The sequence below is a fragment of the Dendrobates tinctorius genome, unplaced genomic scaffold (assembly GCF_039654945.1).
Source record: "Dendrobates tinctorius isolate UK_male_01 unplaced genomic scaffold, ASM3965494v1 ptg000342l, whole genome shotgun sequence".
Taxonomy (NCBI): Eukaryota; Metazoa; Chordata; class Amphibia; order Anura; family Dendrobatidae; genus Dendrobates; species Dendrobates tinctorius.
In genome coordinates this window covers 1,464,978-1,479,451 of record NW_027362008.1, presented here as the reverse complement: position 1 = coordinate 1,479,451, position 14,474 = coordinate 1,464,978, and the positions used below count along the sequence as shown (strand labels likewise).

At 53.0% G+C, this 14,474-nt stretch overlaps 1 protein-coding gene across 1 annotated transcript in view; it reads right to left on the bottom strand.

Moving 5' to 3' along the window:
• Positions 1–14,474, bottom strand: part of LOC141074936 (uncharacterized) — a 65,336-nt gene that overhangs the window by 49,779 nt on the left and 1,083 nt on the right. The window contains exons 2-3 of the mRNA XM_073562262.1: positions 5,362–5,509; positions 4,864–5,043 (exon numbers count right to left, since the gene is read on the bottom strand). Coding sequence (XP_073418363.1) covers positions 4,864–5,043; positions 5,362–5,439 — 258 coding nt within the window. The 5' untranslated portion in view covers positions 5,440–5,509. The remainder of the gene's footprint in view (positions 1–4,863; positions 5,044–5,361; positions 5,510–14,474) is intronic.

The following is a 14,474-nucleotide window of genomic DNA, read 5'->3' as shown; positions in this document are numbered from 1 at the left end:
TCCCAGCAGTCACCTCTCCGCTCATCACCCAGAATCCTCCAGTGCCGTCCTGTATAATGTCCCAGCAGTCACCTCTCCGCACATCACCCAGAATCCTCCAGTGCCGTCCTGTATAATGTCCCAGCAGTCACCTCTCCGCTCATCACCCAGAATCCTCCAGTGCCGTCCTGTATAATGTCCAAGCAGTCACCTCTCCGCTCATCACTCAGAATCCTCCAGTGCCGTCCTGTATAATGTCCCAGCAGTCACCTCTCCGCTCATCACCCAGAATCCTCCAGTGCCGTCCAGTATAATGTCCCAGCAGTCACCTCTCCGCTCATCACCCAGAATCCTCCAGTGCCGTCCTGTATAATGTCCAAGCAGTCACCTCTCCGCTCATCACTCAGAATCCTCCAGTGCCGTCCTGTATAATGTCCCAGCAGTCACCTCTCCGCTCATCACCCAGAATCCTCCAGTGCCGTCCTGTATAATGTCCCAGCAGTCACCTCTCCTCTCATCACTCAGAATCCTCCAGTGCCGTACAGTATAATGTCCCAGCAGTCACCTCTCCGCTCATCACCCAGAATCCTCCAGTGCCGTCCTGTATAATGTCCCAGCAGTCACCTCTCCGCTCATCACCCAGAATCCTCCAGTGCCGTCCTGTATAATGTCCCAGCAGTCACCTCTCCGCTCATCACCCAGAATCCCCCAGTGCCGTCCTGTATAATGTCCCAGCAGTCACCTCTCCGCTCATCACCCAGAATCCTCCAGTGCCGTCCTGTATAATGTCCCAGCAGTCTCCTCTCCGCTCATCACCCAGAATCCTCCAGTGCCGTCCTGTATAATGTCCCAGCAGTCACCTCTCCGCTCATCACCCAGAATCCCCCAGTGCCGTCCTGTATAATGTCCCAGCAGTCACCTCTCCGCTCATCACCCAGAATCCCCCAGTGCCGTCCTGTATAATGTCCCAGCAGTCTCCTCTCCGCTCATCACCCAGAATCCTCCAGTGCCGTCCTGTATAATGTCCCAGCAGTCACCTCTCCTCTCATCACCCAGAATCCTCCAGTGCCGTCCTGTATAATGTCCCAGCAGTCACCTCTCCTCTCATCACCCAGAATCCTCCAGTGCAGTCCTGTATAATGTCCCAGCAGTCACCTCTCCTCTCATCACCAAGAATCCTCCAGTGCCGTCCTGTATAATGTCCCAGCAGTCACCTCTCCGCTCATCACCCAGAATCCTCCAGTGCCGTCCTGTATAATGTCCCAGCAGTCACCTCTCCGCTCATCACCCAGAATCCTCCAGTGCCGTCCTGTATAATGTCCCAGCAGTCACCTCTCCGCTCATCACCCAGAATCCTCCAGTGCCGTCCTGTATAATGTCCCAGCAGTCACCTCTCCGCTCATCACCCAGAATCCTCCAGTGCCGTCCTGTATAATGTCCCAGCAGTCACCTCTCCGCTCATCACCCAGAATCCTCCAGTGCCGTCCTGTATAATGTCCCAGCAGTCACCTCTCCTCTCATCACCCAGAATCCTCCAGTGCCGTCCTGTATAATGTCCCAGCAGTCACCTCTCCGCTCATCACCCAGAATCCTCCAGTGCCGTCCTGTATAATGTCCCAGCAGTCACCTCTCCGCTCATCACCCAGAATCATCCAGTGCCGTCCTGTATAATGTCCCAGCAGTCACCTCTCCGCTCATCACCCAGAATCCTCCAGTGCCGTCCTGTATAATGTCCCAGCAGTCACCTCTCCGCTCATCACTCAGAATCCTCCAGTGCCGTCCTGTATAATGTCCCAGCAGTCTCCTCTCCGCTCATCACTCAGAATCCTCCAGTGCCCTCCTGTATAATGTCCCAGCAGTCACCTCTCCTCTCATCACCCAGAATCCTCCAGTGCCCTCCTGTATAATGTCCCAGCAGTCACCTCTCCGCTCATCACCCAGAATCCTCCATTGCCGTCCTGTATAATGTCCCAGCAGTCACCTCTCCCCTCATCACCCAGAATCCTCCAGTGCCGTCCTGTATAATGTCCCAGCAGTCTCCTCTCCGCTCATCACCCAGAATCCTCCAGTGCCCTCCTGTATAATGTCCCAGCAGTCACCTCTCCGCTCATCACTCAGAATCCTCCATTGCCGTCCTGTATAATGTCCCATCAGTCACCTCTCCGCTCATCACCCAGAATCCTCCATTGCCGTCCTGTATAATGTCCCAGCAGTCACCTCTCCGCTCATCACCCAGAATCCTCCAGAGCCGTCCTGTATAATGTCCCAGCAGTCACCTCTCCGCTCATCACCCAGAATCCTCCAGAGCCGTCCTGTATAATGTCCCAGCAGTCACCTCTCCGCTCATCACCCAGAATCCTCCAGTGCTGTCCTGTATAATGTCCCAGCAGTCACCTCTCCGCTCATCACCCAGAATCCTCCAGTGCCGTCCTGTATAATGTCCCAGCAGTCACCTCTCCTCTCATCACCCAGAATCCTCCAGTGCCGTCCTGTATAATGTCCCAGCAGTCACCTCTCCGCTCATCACCCAGAATCCTCCAGTGCCGTCCTGTATAATGTCCCAGCAGTCACCTCTCCGCTCATCACCCAGAATCCTCCAGTCCTGTATAATGTCCCAGCAGTCACCTCTCCGCTCATCACCCAGAATCCTCCAGTGCCGTCCTGTATAATGTCCCAGCAGTCACCTCTCCGCTCATCACCCAGAGTCCTCCAGTGCCGTCCTGTATAATGTCCCAGCAGTCACCTCTCCGCTCATCACCCAGAATCCTCCAGTGCCGTCCTGTATAATGTCCCAGCAGTCACCTCTCCCCTCATCACCCAGAATCCTCCAGTGCCGTCCTGTATAATGTCCCAGCAGTCACCTCTCCCCTCATCACCCAGAATCCTCCAGTGCCGTCCTGTATAATGTCCCAGCAGTCTCCTCTCCGCTGATCACCCAGAATCCTCCAGTGCCCTCCTGTATAATGTCCCAGCAGTCTCCTCTCCGCTCATCACCCAGAATCCTCCAGTGCCGTCCTGTATAATGTCCCAGCAGTCACCTCTCCGCTCATCACCCAGAATCCTCCAGTGCTGTATAATGTCCCAGCAGTCACCTCTCCTCTCATCACCCAGAATCCTCCAGTGCCGTCCTGTATAATGTCCCAGCAGTCACCTCTCCGCTCATCACCCAGAATCCTCCAGTGCCGTCCTGTATAATGTCCCAGCAGTCTCCTCTCCGCTCATCACCCAGAATCCTCCAGTGCCGTCCTGTATAATGTCCCAGCAGTCACCTCTCCTCTCATCACCCAGAATCCTCCAGTGCCGTCCTGTATAATGTCCCAGCAGTCACCTCTCCGCTCATCACCCAGAATCCTCCAGTCCAATAATGTCCCAGCAGTCACCTCTCCACTCATCACCCAGAATCCTCCAGTGCCGTCCTGTATAATGTCCCAGCAGTCACCTCTCCGCTCATCACCCAGAATCCTCTAGTGCCGCCCTGTATAATGTCCCAGCAGTCACCTCTCCTCTCATCACCCAGAATCCTCCAGTCCTGTATAATGTCCCAGCAGTCACCTCTCCGCTCATCACTCAGAATCCTCCAGTGCCGTCCTGTATAATGTCCCAGCAGTCACCTCTCCGCTCATCACCCAGAATCCTCCAGTGCCGTCCTGTATAATGTCCCAGCAGTCACCTCTCCTCTCATCACCCAGAATCCTCCAGTCCTGTATAATGTCCCAGCAGTCACCTCTCCTCTCATCACCCAGAATCCTCCAGTGCCGTCCTGTATAATGTCCCAGCAGTCACCTCTCCGCTCATCACCCAGAATCCTCCAGTGCCGTCCTGTATAATGTCCCAGCAGTCACCTCTCCGCTCATCACCCAGAATCCTCCAGTGCCGTCCTGTATAATGTCCCAGCAGTCACCTCTCCGCTCACCACCCAGAATCCTTCAGTGGCCTCCTGTATAATGTCCCAGCAGTCACCTCTCCTCTCATCATCCAGAATCCTCCAGTGCCGTCCTGTATAATGTCCCAGCAGTCACCTCTCCGCTCATCACCCAGAATCCTCCAGTGCCGTCCTGTATAATGTCCCAGCAGTCACCTCTCCGCTCATCACCCAGAATCCTCCAGTGCCGTCCTGTATAATGTCCCAGCAGTCACCTCTCCGCTCATCACCCAGAATCCTCCAGTGCCGTCCTGAATAATGCCCCAGCAGTCACCTCTCCGCTCATCACCCAGAATCCTCCAGTGCCGTCCTGTATAATGTCCCAGCAGTCACCTCTCCGCTCATCACCCAGAATCCTCCAGTGCAGTCCTGTATAATGTCCCAGCAGTCACCTCTCCGCTCATCACCCAGAATCCTCCAGTGCCGTCCTTTATAATGTCCCAGCAGTCACCTCTCCGCTCATCACACAGAATCCCCCAGTCCTGTATAATGTCCCAGCAGTCACCTCTCCGCTCATCACCCAGAATCCTCCAGTGCTCTCCTGTATAATGTCCCAGCAGTCACCTCTCCGCTCATCACCCAGAATCCTCCAGTCCTGTATAATGTCCCAGCAGTCACCTCTCCGCTCATCACCCAGAATCCTCCAGTGCCGTCCTGTATAATGTCCCAGCAGTCACCTCTCCGCTCATCACCCAGAATCCTCCAGTGCCGTCCTGTATAATGTCCCAGCAGTCACCTCTCCGCTCATCACCCAGAATCCTCAAGTGCCGTCCTGTATAATGTCCCAGCAGTCACCTCTCCGCTCATCACCCAGAATCCTCCAGTGCCGTCCTGTATAATGTCCCAGCAGTCACCTCTCCGCTCATCACACAGAATCCCCCAGTCCTGTATAATGTCCCAGCAGTCACCTCTCCGCTCATCACCCAGAATCCTCCAGTCCTGTATAATGTCCCAGCAGTCACCTCTCCGCTCAGCAGCTCGATCATCTTGTTGCTGAGCTCCAGGATCTTCTTGTTCCTCTCATGTATCGGGGAGTGCGGGGGAGGCTCTGTGATGGGGCCCGGGCTCCGCCCTCCTGACTCCTGAAGATGGATGATGGGAGTCACACAGCCCCCCGGTGTCTTCCTCACTATTGTGTAATCCTGTGTATGGAGAGAGACACTTAGGGAGAAGAATTCCTTCCCGACTCCAGATCTGACAATCAGTAGAAATCCCGGGATCAATAACCGTCTCCAGTAATCTGGGGCCATAACCGGGAACATTACTACACTCCGGACAGACATCCCGGCCCCTCTACAGCTCTTATAGGGAATCCCCATGACAACTCCTCCGGGCAGAGAGCTCCACAGAATCCCTGCTCTTACAGTAAAGAATCCTTCTCTCCTATTCTGGATTTCCTCTTCCTGGTGTCGGACTCGTCACATCACACAATAAAGCTGATAGAAATGTAGAGGAGTTACCTCTCCGCTCAGCAGGGAGATGATCTCCAGGGCGCAGTGGAATAATCTCCTGGTGGTCTCATTCCTGTCCTCGTCCATCCTCGGGGGTCATTCAGGAGGAGGAGGGATGAGCACTGGATCAGCTGGAGGGATCTTGTCCAGCCGGCGTCTTCATGATTAAGAAGATTGAAAATATAGAAAGCAACATAAAGAGAGATACAGAATACATATCCATCTTTTTCCATGGCTTGATAAAAACCCTGCAAGGCCAAAACTTCATGATTTTCCTGTAGTAATAAAGTCACCAAAAGGAGAACGTTTCAAGACCTGGTTCATGGATTTCCCATGCTTGAGATTCCTCACTTCTGAACTGAGTATGTCAATGTAACTAAGGCTCCGATCACATCTACAAGACGACACCGACCACGACCGATGGATCCTGTAACTAAGGCTCCGATCACATCTACAAGACGTCACCGACCATGACCGATGGATCCTGTAACTAAGGCTCCGATCACATCTACAAGACGTCACAGACCACGACCGATGGATCCTGTAACTAAGTCTCCGATCACATCTACAAGACGTCACCGACCACGACCGATGGATCCTGTAACTAAGGCTCCGATCACATCTACAAGACGACAACGACCACGACCGATGGATCCTGTAACTAAGGCTCCGATCACATCTACAAGACGACAACGACCACGACCGATGGATCCTGTAACTAAGGCTCCGATCACATCTACAAGACGACACCGACCACGACCGATGGATCCTGTAACTAAGGCTCCGATCACATCTACAAGACGTCACCGACCACGACCGATGGATCCTGTAACTAAGGCTCCGATCACATCTACAAGACGTCACCGACCACGACCGATGGATCCTGTAACTAAGGCTCCGATCACATCTACAAGACGTCACCGACCACGACCGATGGATCCTGTAACTAAGGCTCCGATCATATCTACAAGACGTCACCGACCACGACCGATGGATCCTGTAACTAAGGCTCCGATCACATCTACAAGACGTCACCGACCACGACCGATGGATCCTGTAACTAAGGCTCCGATCACATCTACAAGACGTCACCGACCACGACCGATGGATCCTGTAACTAAGGCTCCGATCACATCTACAAGACGACACCGACCACGACCGATGGATCCTGTAACTAAGGCACCGATCACATCTACAAGACGTCACCGACCACGACCGATGGATCCTGTAACTAAGGCTCCGATCACATCTACAAGACGACACCGACCACGACCGATGGATCCTGTAACTAAGGCACCGATCACATCTACAAGACGTCACCGACCACGACCGATGGATCCTGTAACTGAGGCTCCGATCACATCTACAAGACGACACCGACCACGACCGATGGATCCTGTAACTAAGGCACCGATCACATCTACAAGACGTCACCGACCACGACCGATGGATCCTGTAACTGAGGCTCCGATCACATCTACAAGACGTCACCGACCACGACCGATGGATCCTGTAACTAAGGCTCCGATCACATCTACAAGACGTCACCGACCACGACCGATGGATCCTGTAACTAAGGCTCCGATCACATCTACAAGACGACACCGACCACGACCGATGGATCCTGTAACTAAGGCACCGATCACATCTACAAGACGTCACCGACCACGACCGATGGATCCTGTAACTGAGGCTCCGATCACATCTACAAGACGTCACCGACCACGACCGATGGATCCTGTAACTAAGGCACCGATCACATCTACAAGACGTCACCGACCACGACCGATGGATCCTGTAACTAAGGCTCCGATCACATCTACAAGACGACACCGACCACGACCGATAGATCCTGTAACTAAGGCTCCGATCACATCTACAAGACGACAACGACCACAACCGATGGATCCTGTAACTAAGGCTCCGATCACATCTACAAGACGTCACCGACCACGACCGATGGATCCTGTAACTAAGGCTCCGATCACATCTACAAGACGACACCGACCACGACCGATGGATCCTGTAACTAAGGCTCCGATCACATCTACAAGACGACAACGACCACGACCGATGGATCCTGTAACTAAGGCTCCGATCACATCTACAAGACGTCACCGACCACGACCGATGGATCCTGTAACTAAGGCTCCGATCACATCTACAAGACGTCACCGACCACGACCGATGGATCCTGTAACTAAGGCTCCGATCACATCTACAAGACGTCACCGACCACGACCGATGGATCCTGTAACTAAGGCTCCGATCACATCTACAAGACGTCACCGACCACGACCGATGGATCCTGTAACTAAGGCTCCGATCACATCTGCAAGACGTCACCGACCACGACCGATGGATCCTGTAACTAAGGCTCCGATCACATCTACAAGACGTCACCGACCACGACCGATGGATCCTGTAACTGAGGCTCCGATCACATCTACAAGACGTCACCGACCACGACCGATAGATCCTGTAACTAAGGCTCCGATCACATCTACAAGACGTCACCGACCACGACCGATGAATCCTGTAACTAAGGCTCCGATCACATCTACAAGACGTCACCGACCACGACCGATGGATCCTGTAACTAAGGCTCCGATCACATCTACAAGACGTCACCCACCACGACAGATGGATCCTGTAACTGAGGCTCCGATCACATCTACAAGACGTCACCGACCACGACCGATGGATCCTGTAACTAAGGCTCCGATCACATCTACAAGACGACAACGACCACGACCGATGGATCCTGTAACTAAGGCTCCGATCACATCTACAAGACGTCACCGACCACGACCGATGGATCCTGTAACTAAGGCTCCGATCACATCTACAAGACGTCACCGACCACGACCGATGGATCCTGTAACTAAGGCTCCGATCACATCTACAAGACGTCACCGACCACGACCGATGGATCCTGTAACTAAGGCTCCGATCACATCTACAAGACGTCACCGACCACGACCGATGGATCCTGTAACTAAGGCTCCGATCACATCTACAAGACGTCACCGACCACGACCGATGGATCCTGTAACTAAGGCTCCGATCACATCTGCAAGACGTCACCGACCACGACCGATGGATCCTGTAACTAAGGCTCCGATCACATCTACAAGACGTCACCCACCACGACAGATGGATCCTGTAACTGAGGCTCCGATCACATCTACAAGACGTCACCGACCACGACCGATGGATCCTGTAACTAAGGCTCCGATCACATCTACAAGACGTCACCGACCACGACCGATGGATCCTGTAACTAAGGCTCCGATCACATCTACAAGACGTCACCGACCACGACCGATGGATCCTGTAACTGAGGCTCCGATCACATCTACAAGACGTCACCGACCACGACCGATGGATCCTGTAACTAAGGCTCCGATCACATCTACAAGACGTCACCGACCACGACCGATGGATCCTGTAACTAAGGCTCCGATCACATCTACAAGACGACACCGACCACGACCGATGGATCCTGTAACTAAGGCACCGATCACATCTACAAGACGTCACCGACCACGACCGATGGATCCTGTAACTGAGGCTCCGATCACATCTACAAGACGTCACCGACCACGACCGATGGATCCTGTAACTAAGGCACCGATCACATCTACAAGACGTCACCGACCACGACCGATGGATCCTGTAACTAAGGCTCCGATCACATCTACAAGACGACACCGACCACGACCGATAGATCCTGTAACTAAGGCTCCGATCACATCTACAAGACGACAACGACCACAACCGATGGATCCTGTAACTAAGGCTCCGATCACATCTACAAGACGTCACCGACCACGACCGATGGATCCTGTAACTAAGGCTCCGATCACATCTACAAGACGACACCGACCACGACCGATGGATCCTGTAACTAAGGCTCCGATCACATCTACAAGACGACAACGACCACGACCGATGGATCCTGTAACTAAGGCTCCGATCACATCTACAAGACGTCACCGACCACGACCGATGGATCCTGTAACTAAGGCTCCGATCACATCTACAAGACGTCACCGACCACGACCGATGGATCCTGTAACTAAGGCTCCGATCACATCTACAAGACGTCACCGACCACGACCGATGGATCCTGTAACTAAGGCTCCGATCACATCTACAAGACGTCACCGACCACGACCGATGGATCCTGTAACTAAGGCTCCGATCACATCTGCAAGACGTCACCGACCACGACCGATGGATCCTGTAACTAAGGCTCCGATCACATCTACAAGACGTCACCGACCACGACCGATGGATCCTGTAACTGAGGCTCCGATCACATCTACAAGACGTCACCGACCACGACCGATAGATCCTGTAACTAAGGCTCCGATCACATCTACAAGACGTCACCGACCACGACCGATGAATCCTGTAACTAAGGCTCCGATCACATCTACAAGACGACAACGACCACGACCGATGGATCCTGTAACTAAGGCTCCGATCACATCTACAAGACGTCACCCACCACGACAGATGGATCCTGTAACTGAGGCTCCGATCACATCTACAAGACGTCACCGACCACGACCGATGGATCCTGTAACTAAGGCTCCGATCACATCTACAAGACGACAACGACCACGACCGATGGATCCTGTAACTAAGGCTCCGATCACATCTACAAGACGTCACCCACCACGACAGATGGATCCTGTAACTGAGGCTCCGATCACATCTACAAGACGTCACCGACCACGACCGATGGATCCTGTAACTAAGGCTCCGATCACATCTACAAGACGTCACCGACCACGACCGATGGATCCTGTAACTAAGGCTCCGATCACATCTACAAGACGTCACCGACCACGACAGATGGATCCTGTAACTGAGGCTCCGATCACATCTACAAGACGTCACCGACCACGACCGATAGATCCTGTAACTAAGGCTCCGATCACATCTACAAGACGTCACCGACCACGACCGATGGATCCTGTAACTAAGGCTCCGATCACATCTACAAGACGTCACCGACCACGACCGATGGATCCTGTAACTAAGGCTCCGATCACATCTACAAGACGTCACCGACCACGACCGATGGATCCTGTAACTAAGGCTCCGATCACATCTACAAGACGACAACGACCACGACCGATGGATCCTGTAACTAAGGCTCCGATCACATCTACAAGACGTCACCGACCACGACCGATGGATCCTGTAACTAAGGCTCCGATCACATCTACAAGACGTCACCGACCACGACCGATGGATCCTGTAACTAAGGCTCCGATCACATCTACAAGACGTCACCGACCACGACCGATGGATCCTGTAACTAAGGCTCCGATCACATCTACAAGACGTCACCGACCACGACCGATAGATCCTGTAACTAAGGCTCCGATCACATCTACAAGACGTCACCGACCACGACCGATGAATCCTGTAACTAAGGCTCCGATCACATCTACAAGACGTCACCGACCACGACCGATGGATCCTGTAACTAAGGCTCCGATCACATCTACAAGACGTCACCCACCACGACAGATGGATCCTGTAACTGAGGCTCCGATCACATCTACAAGACGTCACCGACCACGACCGATGGATCCTGTAACTAAGGCTCCGATCACATCTACAAGACGACAACGACCACGACCGATGGATCCTGTAACTAAGGCTCCGATCACATCTACAAGACGTCACCGACCACGACCGATGGATCCTGTAACTAAGGCTCCGATCACATCTACAAGACGTCACCGACCACGACCGATGGATCCTGTAACTAAGGCTCCGATCACATCTACAAGACGTCACCGACCACGACCGATGGATCCTGTAACTAAGGCTCCGATCACATCTACAAGACGTCACCGACCACGACCGATGGATCCTGTAACTGAGGCTCCGATCACATCTACAAGACGTCACCCACCACGACAGATGGATCCTGTAACTAAGGCTCCGATCACATCTACAAGACGACACCGACCACGACCGATGGATCCTGTAACTGAGGCTCCGATCACATCTACAAGACGTCACCGATCACGACCGATGGATCCTGTAACTAAGGCTCCAATCACATCTACAAGACGTCACCGACCACGACCGATGGACCCTGTAACTAAGGCTCCAATCACATCTACAAGACGTCACCGATCACGACCGATGGATCCTGTAACTAAGGCTCCGATCACATCTACAAGACGTCACCGACCACGACCGATGGATCCTGTAACTAAGGCTCCGATCACATCTACAAGACGTCACCGACCACGACCGATGGATCCTGTAACTGAGGCTCCAATCACATCTACAAGACGTCACCGATCACGACCGATGGACCCTGTAACTAAGGCTCCAATCACATCTACAAGACGTCACCGACCACGACCGATGGACCCTGTAACTGAGGCTCCAATCACATCTACAAGACGTCACCGATCACGACCGATGGATCCTGTAACTGAGGCTCCAATCACATCTACAAGACGTCACCGACCACGACCGATGGACCCTGTAACTAAGGCTCCAATCACATCTACAAGACGTCACCGACCACGACCGATGGATCCTGTAACTAAGGCTCCAATCACATCTACAAGACGACACCGACCACGACCGATGGATCCTGTAACTAAGGCTCCAATCACATCTACAAGACGTCACCGACCACGACCGATGGATCCTGTAACTAAGGCTCCAATCACATCTACAAGACGTCACCGACCACGACCGATGGATCCTGTAACTAAGGCTCCAATCACATCTACAAGACGTCACCGACCACGACCGATGGATCCTGTAACTAAGGCTCCGATCACATCTACAAGACGACACCGACCACGACCGATGGATCCTGTAACTAAGGCTCCAATCACATCTACAAGACGTCACCGACCACGACCGATGGATCCTGTAACTAAGGCTCCGATCACATCTACAAGACGTCACCGACCACGACCGATGGACCCTGTAACTAAGGCTCCAATCACATCTACAAGACGTCACCGACCACGACCGATGGATCCTGTAACTAAGGCTCCAATCACATCTACAAGACGACACCGACCACGACCGATGGATCCTGTAACTAAGGCTCCAATCACATCTACAAGACGTCACCGACCACGACCGATGGATCCTGTAACTAAGGCTCCAATCACATCTACAAGACGTCACCGACCACGACCGATGGATCCTGTAACTAAGGCTCCGATCACATCTACAAGACGTCACCGACCACGACCGATGGATCCTGTAACTAAGGCTCCGATCACATCTACAAGACGTCATCGACCACGACCGATGGATCCTGTAACTAAGGCTCCGATCACATCTACAAGACGTCACCGACCACGACCGATGGATCCTGTAACTAAGGCTCCGATCACATCTACAAGACGTCACCGACCACGACCGATGGATCCTGTAACTAAGGCTCCGATAACATCTACAAGACGTCACCGACCACGATCGATGGATCCTGTAACTAAGGCTCCAATCACATCTACAAGACGTCACCGACCACGACCGATGGATCCTGAGACTAAGGCCCCAATCACATCTACAAGACGTCACCGACCACGACCGATGGATCCTGTAACTAAGGCTCCAATCACATCTACAAGACGTCACCGACCACGATCGATGGATCCTGTAACTAAGGCTCCGATCACATCTACAAGACGTCACCGACCACGACCGATGGATCCTGTAACTAAGGCTCCAATCACATCTACAAGACGTCACCGACCACGACCGATGGATCCTGTAACTGAGGCTCCGATCACATCTACAAGGAGTCACCGACCACGACCGATGGATGCTGTAACTAAGGCTCCGATCACATCTACAAGACGTCACCGACCACGATCGATGGATCCTGTAACTAAGGCTCCAATCACATCTACAAGACGTCACCGACCACGACCGATGGATCCTGTAACTAAGGCTCCAATCACATCTACAAGACGTCACCGACCACGATCGATGGATCCTGTAACTAAGGCTCCGATCACATCTACAAGACGACACCGACCACGACCGATGGATCCTGTAACTAAGGCTCCGATCACATCTACAAGACGTCGCCGACCACGACCGATGGATCCTGTAACTAAGGCTCCGATCACATCTACAAGACGTCACCGACCACGACCGATGGATCCTGTAACTAAGGCTCCGATCACATCTACAAGACGTCACCGACCACGACCGATGGATCCTGTAACTAAGGCTCCGATCACATCTACAAGACGTCACCGACCACGACCGATGGATCCTGTAACTAAGGCTCCGATCACATCTACAAGACGACACCGACCACGACCGATGGATCCTGTAACTAAGGCTCCGATCACATCTACAAGACGTCACCGACCACGACCGATGGATCCTGTAACTAAGGCTCCGATCACATCTACAAGACGTCACCGACCACGACCGATGGATCCTGTAACTAAGGCTCCGATCACATCTACAAGACGTCACCGACCACGACCGATGGATCCTGTAACTAAGGCTCCGATCACATCTGCAAGACGTCACCGACCACGACCGATGGATCCTGTAACTAAGGCTCCGATCACATCTACAAGACGTCACCGACCACGACCGATGGATCCTGTAACTGAGGCTCCGATCACATCTACAAGACGTCACCGACCACGACCGATGGATCCTGTAACTAAGGCACCGATCACATCTACAAGACGTCACCGACCACGACAGATGGATCCTGTAACTAAGGCTCCGATCACATCTACAAGACGCCACCGACCACGACCGATGGATCCTGTAACTAAGGCTCCGATCACATCTACAAGACGTCACCGACCACGACCGATGGATCCTGTAACTAAGGCACCGATCACATCTACAAGACGTCACCGACCACGACAGATGGATCCTGTAACTAAGGCTCCGATCACATCTACAAGACGTCACCAACCACGACAGATGGATCCTGTAACTAAGGCTCCGATCACATCTACAAAATGTCACCGACCACGACCGATGGATCCTGTAACTAAGGCTCCGATCACATCTACAAGACGTCACCGACCACGACCGATGGATCCTGTAACTAAGGCTCCGATCACATCTACAAG